The sequence below is a fragment of the Gymnodraco acuticeps genome, unplaced genomic scaffold (assembly GCF_902827175.1).
Source record: "Gymnodraco acuticeps unplaced genomic scaffold, fGymAcu1.1, whole genome shotgun sequence".
Lineage (NCBI taxonomy): Eukaryota > Metazoa > Chordata > Actinopteri > Perciformes > Bathydraconidae > Gymnodraco > Gymnodraco acuticeps.
The window spans coordinates 1,327,971-1,334,582 of record NW_022991435.1 but is presented as its reverse complement, the minus strand read 5'-3'; the positions used below and the strand labels follow the sequence as shown (position 1 = coordinate 1,334,582).

The 6,612-nt window shown below is 41.7% G+C and overlaps 1 protein-coding gene across 3 annotated transcripts; it reads left to right on the top strand.

Moving 5' to 3' along the window:
• The first annotated feature begins 1,003 nt into the window (after positions 1–1,003).
• LOC117532713 (nucleolin) lies at positions 1,004–4,298 on the top strand. Of its 3 annotated transcripts, none has more exons than XM_034196149.1 (7): positions 1,004–1,120; positions 1,698–1,798; positions 3,060–3,088; positions 3,183–3,258; positions 3,361–3,495; positions 3,574–3,674; positions 3,776–4,298. In XM_034196149.1, exons 1-7 carry the CDS (start codon positions 1,113–1,115, stop codon positions 4,136–4,138), a joined length of 813 nt encoding a protein of 270 aa, XP_034052040.1. In that variant the 5' UTR covers positions 1,004–1,112; the 3' UTR covers positions 4,139–4,298. The 3 variants fall into 3 exon arrangements, with proteins under 3 accessions (XP_034052040.1, XP_034052041.1, XP_034052042.1); XM_034196150.1 differs by having other exon boundaries at positions 1,025–1,124; XM_034196151.1 differs by having other exon boundaries at positions 1,108–1,124; positions 3,014–3,088.
• The last annotated feature ends 2,314 nt before the right edge of the window (positions 4,299–6,612 follow it).

Sequence of the window (6,612 nt, the reverse complement as noted above, 5' to 3'; positions counted from 1 at the left end):
ACTGACGATGGGTATAGCAATGTGTGACTAGCTGGAATTGGGCAAAGTCCCAGCAAAAGCATGAGTCATCAACATCACCACAAGTCTGTTTACCAACACTTCCTCTCTCCTACTGAAAGGTGGCCTGCAACCACCTCACCCCAATATAAACCAATCATCTTTACATCTGTTTACATGGCTGGTTGACACACACACACACACACACACACACACACACACACACACACACACACACACACACACACACACACACATGGTTGAAATAAAGATGCACTCAGGCAACATTAGGATTATAATTTGATTGACAAAATGGTAATATGTGTCTTAAGCGTTTGATGCGGCTGACGGTCAGTTAGTAGAAAGGCAGTCAGGTCTTCTGCTAATCTACATGACGGCCAGTCAGCCTGACAGACTACAGACTTCATTTATGGAGCAAACCAGTCTGAAGCTCCATTTTACAAGTACAGTGGCGCTCTCTGCTGGTAAGATATAAAAGAGTGTCCATATTATGTCCACATTTTCAGACAAGAAAGTGGGAATACATTTTTAAATAAAAGCTTTATCTTTCACAATTATTGGGTTTTTCTTGTTTCACTTTGGGACTTTTTTTAAATGTATCTTTTGATATGTGTTCTATATTGCCTTTGTATGAATGTCCTGTCCGTCTCTGTGTATTAAATTGCTGTTTTGGTTTTAAACTGGTTTCTCTCAAGAATGAGACCCTGTGTCTCAGTGAGATTACTTGTCTAAATAAGGGTCCAAACTAATTTATAGAGACATTGCCCAGTTGCTCCTGTCTGTTGAATCAGTACCAAATAGGCTTACAGTTTTGTAAGATTGTCTCGTTTTTTTCTAAAACTTGGGCTAGGTGTGGCCCTATTCTTACCCTCTGAGATTTCTCTTGGGATTGGGCAGCTGACTCGCACATGTTTATGTCAACCCTCCCTCGATCAACGCCTCTGACTGACACTCAATTCTTTTTTTGTTTTTTCATTCCCAGACACCTGTGCTCAGCTGTCAGACCGTTCAGAGTGTGACTCTGCTGCCATTTCTGCCGAGGAACAACAAGCTCTGTGACAAAGGCTCCCTGAAGCTGCCTGGAGGGACCCCAAATGTCGAGGCAGGTAGGTCCTTATTTCTTTCAGGTTCAAAGGTTGGGCTTCATCACGAGAGAGACTAGCCAGGGGGAAAATTGTAACATCAGCCCTTTTCTCTTTGTGTATTTCTATGCACTGTGTATCCATCTGTCTCTCCAGTGGCTTTGCTTCATCTATTTATAGGGCTGCTAGGACATTAGCTCAATGTCCATGTAGAAATGTCATGTAAGACATAAGAGCTTCACAGCATTCATTTATAAATGTGAAGGTCAAGAAACGGCTTACATTTTTTCATAAACTAAGGAAGTTGACCTTTTAGCTGTGTCATTTTGTGCAGCCAATGTGAAATGCTTGAGACTGTGGATATAACTTTTACAAAGTGAAGAATAGTGATAAGAACAGCTGTAACGACATTTTGACCCATTGAATCACACTGTTGTGGGATGGTAACAATGTACCAACAATCCATATATTGAAGTGGCAGCCAAGTTCGAACAAAAAGCTTTGTGTAATTAATATGTACATTTGTATATCTGCTGAATAATTAGAAAACAAATCACTTTTGAGCCGCCGTCATCTTCTGCCCTCTCGTTCCCTCAGGCGAGGGATGGAAGAAAGCTATGAGACATTTGAAGAGGAGTTAGGGCCATCAACAGCAGATCCTCCTCCACAGAAGCCTGTTCGACAGATCCGCAGACCAGGTGGCCACACACACACACGCACGCACACACACACACGCGCACGCGCACACACACGCACACACACACACACACCATATCTGTAATGCCTGCACATAAAAGCCATCATCCATTGTGCATATATTGTTCGACTCTATAAATACTTGGAGCTAGGAGCAGCAGAACAGGGAGCCGCTGAAATATGACTCCTGGTCAGAGGCTACAGTGATAATGCAGCCATGCTAAATGGATGGTGGGTGTAATCAGATTCAATCTCTCCAAACACACACACAAAGTCCTCCTTGTGAGGAAGAGCTCTTAAATGTCTGAAAGGATGGGAGAATGTATTTTTATTTGGCAGCACTTTGGTCCAGACGGAAATAATTATTTAGTCTTTTGAGGTCCCCAGGGGAAGAATCGTAATGATTTTATGTAGGGCCAATTTAATTTGCCCAATACTTTAATTTTCCAATACGTAGGTTGATGATACAATATCTGCAAAACTTCTGTATATTTCTTCACCTTCACTTTCTTTGTTTTTAGTGCTAATTTGATAAATAATTAAACCTTTAACCAACACGTTGGTCAAACAAAGTAAAACACTCTTTATAGGGACAATAATCATTTAGATTCCTATCAAATAAATACTTAAAACTGCACTCCTTAAAAGTATTATATATGTCGATGAACCAATAAATATGCATTCACATGGCATGTGAAATATCAGCATCAATAAATAAGTTATAACCATACAAATAAATACAAAAATGCCAAACGAAAAACAAAAGGCAAACACATTATCATTGTATACATACAGTGTCCCAAGTAACAGTAATCAGCAAACCTCAATGCAATCAAGACTGCATACTTTAAATTAACAAGGTCCCTATAAATAGATAATACAAGTCCTAAGTGGTAATTACAGTCAAACATACACATATTTAGCTGCTTAGGATCAGCCTAATACAACATAACATAACATTATTTTAATATAGTCATTGTAAGTGTTGGTAGGTTGGTGTAAGCATGAAGCTCAATGCACACCTCCCATCTCTTAGTTTTCTTAACCTGTCATGTCCGTCTGTAATAAAATATAACGTTGGCAGAGTAGAGTTGCATTTTATGTAAATAAGACATCAGTGAAATCAAACACGTCAGCCAAGCAGAATATATGTACATGCATCAAATTCATGTGAATGAATACAATCCAGTTTGAGTTAATGCTTGTTTATTGTTCAGGATTTATGATATCCCCCATCAGTAAATCTTCATCTGTCTGTTGTAGAAATGTACGCTCCGAGGAAAATCAGAGAGGTGAGATAGAAAACAACCAACGTGGATCCTTTTTCACTGTGTTCACATCCCTATACATATTTTCTTCTAAGCTATACATGTTGTTTTCTGACAGGAAATGGCTCCATTTCCACAACAACCAAGATCAGAACCCAAGATTTTACCGAGGGAACCCAGCGTCCCCAGAACAAGTGAGTCATTTCCATCTAACTCCTTAACCTCCATCAGATTTCAGTGTTTTCTTTGCTCGATTTCAATAACATCACCCAATCCTTTTCCTTCATTTCCTTCAGCATCTTTGCACAAACCCTTGTCCGTCCAAAACGTGACTCATATTGAAGCCCCCTGGGAGAATGTCACCCTCAACCGCTGTCTGTTTGTGGTCATTTCCATCCTGGTGTTCACCTCCGGCTTTCATAGGCTTCATGGCAAGTAAACTGGAAGTAGCACCACAGTTACAACATGACATGCCTGTTGTGACTGAGTGGTCTCTTTTGAAAAAACAGAAACTCTGCGTGGTAAGAGGACAGCAGAGGAGGAAGAGGAAGAAGTTGGTGTGATAGTGAGACGTTCAGGCTCATTACGACATAGAGGACAGCCACCCGAGGTAAAGACAGGATTCACCTATGTGACAAGTTTATCATCCAATCTCAAAATAAACAGCTGTCCCTATATTGTGTCAACCACTTGCGTTTCCCTCCCCTCTAGCCGGAGACAACTCTTTGGGAAGTCATGTTTTGGTGGCTGCCAGACCTAGACGATGAAGAGGATGAGGAGGAAGATGAAGACGATGATGGACTTGTCAAAAAAGGAAAGTCAAAGAAAGGAGCAGGTCTTAGAAACAAGCCACTGCCAGACAAAAAACTCATGAAGCCAAAAGAAGGGAAATTAAAGGACAGGAGAGCTAAGAAAGCCAGGGTCGAAGAAATCAAAGACATGAAGACAATAGATAAAAAGGAGGAACCTGAAAAAACAGCAGATGAGGAAGATGAGGAGGAAGAAAATGAGGAGGTAAAGCCTGAGAAGACTAAAAAGCTGCAGGAAAAGAAGAAAAAGACTCAAAAGGGATGAGTTCAATGTTTCTACTGTTCCAATTTCCTCTTTTAAATACAGTTGCAAGAAAAAGTATGTGAACCTTTTGGAATGACCTGGATTTCTGCATAAGTTGGTCATAAAATGTGTTCTGATCTTCATTTAAGTCACAACAATAGACAAACACAGTCTGCTTAAACTAATACCACAAACAATTATATGTTTTCATGTTTTTATTGAACACACCATGTAAACATTCACAGTGCAGGGTGGAAAAAGTATGTGAACCCCTAGGCCAGGCATCCTCAAACTACGGACTCCGATCCGGATCCGGACCGAACCACCACTGTCTCCGGACTCTGAGCAAATTATACTTTTCATATGTATTATCTCTCTGTATTATATGTGAGACATCGCCACAACGTATTCGCAACGAGTCAAAATTCTCCGCTATGTCCACTGCAAACAGCGCTCTGCATGTCTGACTGTTCCACTGTGTTCCACCTGTGTGTGTCAACGCTTTGGTCCAATCACATTCAGCATCCAGTCAGCGTTTTTTCCCCCCAAACAATCTGCGAATCAGAGGCACAGTAGGGCGGGTCTTCGCGGACTGCGGGTGGGAAAAATGTGTGTGTCTCTTTCAACCTGTCTAAGTCAGAGCGAGAATTAAAAAAAACAAAATTCAGAGCGAGAGTTAACAGCTCATCTAGTTCCATCTGTACTGTAGCTAGTAGCCTAGTTTCACCTACCGGGGTGGCAACTGACACCCTAAAAATAGGCCTTGCCACCCCAGCTGCCACCCCAGTTGGCAGCTTTGTTTTGAAAGAAAAGTTGTGGCTCATCGGACATTTATGAGAGAAAGTCTCTAATGTCCTAGTGCAAGTGAATGCAGCACAAGATGCACGTCATGCACGTCCCCCGGTCCTGGCGCGAGCGTCGACATACGATTGGCGGCGATTTCATTTTGAACTGGACGGCGCAAAACGAGAAGCATTCGGACCCAAGCACTGAAGGAATGAGGTATTTGTGGTCTACAATGACAGAGAAGAGACTGTCAGTTTGGCTGTACTCAGCATTGAATCAAAACGCACTAAAGCTGTTGATCTTAATACGTTTGTGAGGCGTTTTGCTGAACAAAATGGTAATCGCCGCATTCAGCTGTAATAGACATGTCAACTTGATGCTCTGCTCACGGATGAGCATACACAACTATTAAAGGTGGGGTAGGTACGTTTCAGAAACCGGCTCGAGTGCACTACAATTTGAAAATACACAGCCGAAAATAATTCCTTACAGAGCACCTCCTCCAACACACATGAACGCGCACATGACGTCTGCAGACTGGTGAAAGTGGCCGCCTGGCGAGTCATTGAAGTACTGCTGCAATGCACGCCCAATGAGGGCACGAGATACATTTGTGCGTGCACGAGATGGAAGGCTGACAGACAGGGCGGCAATCCAATCCGTTTAGCCGGGCCGGCTAAACGGATTGGTTGTACTTTTTACAGTATTACGGCTTTCACAGATGACATTTTTTTATGGATTTTTTGTCAAAACTTCAGATATTCATTGCTATCGGGATGTTAAGAGCATTCCATGGAATATAACAAAAAGTGTATCTCGAGCCGGTTTCTCAAACTTACCTACCCCACCTTTAAGATGATGACCTTACGTGTGTAAATATATTTTTTTCTTTGAGGGGGTCTGCCCCCAAAAAACAGTTTTAAGTCCTGAGAAAGTCAAATAAGACAGTGTGGAAAACTTCACTGCCCAGCCAAAAAAAAGTAACCACTTTGATGTAACTAGGCCAGTAGGTAAGGACTTTCCACTGGATAATAACTGCAGTATAAAATAATGCATGACTGAAGTGATGGAGACCATGTTGAAGGCAAACAAAAAGAGGAAATAACAGGTCAAATCAAGCAAATCCCCCTCTCAGATTCCACAGCAACCAGAAGAACATAAATACTGGCTGGTGATTTGATTCATCAGCTTTGTGATGGAATAAAAAATGCACAGTGCATTTCCTTAGCTGTGGGTGAGTCCACTGACACCACTGACAATGCTCAGTTGCTGGTGTTTGTGAGTTGTTATGATGAGGCAAAGGGGGAGTTTGTTGAAGATGTGTTGGGCCTGACGAACCTCAGTGGACACACAAGGGGGCAAGACATTTATAACGCAATCATGGGAATGCTGAATGAAAGAGCGTGCAGCTGCCTTTACTCATAACTGTGCAGCTCTGACACTGCGACTCTGAGGGGTCAAGCACAGAAACAATAACAATGAAAACTGCTGCATACAGATTATTTTTGTTTTTGCAACCTCGTGTTAAGAATCTTGTTGCAATTGTTTAAAAGTTTGAATGACCGTAATAAACGGACCTTTGTCTTATTGAAACATTTATTTTGGACCTTTAAGATTTGTATTTGAGTACCCCTGCCCTAGGCTAAAGACTTCTTCAAGAGCTAATTGGAGTCAGGAGTCAGCCAACCTGGAGTCCAATCAATGAGACG

Excerpts from the sequence above, each read along its gene's own strand:
- LOC117532713 (XM_034196149.1), top strand. Across the intron at positions 3,089-3,182 it reads CTCCGAGGAAAATCAGAGAG|GAAATGGCTCCATTTCCACA; the intron begins GTGAGATAGAAA and ends GTTTTCTGACAG. Across the intron at positions 3,259-3,360 it reads ACCCAGCGTCCCCAGAACAA|CATCTTTGCACAAACCCTTG; the intron begins GTGAGTCATTTC and ends CATTTCCTTCAG.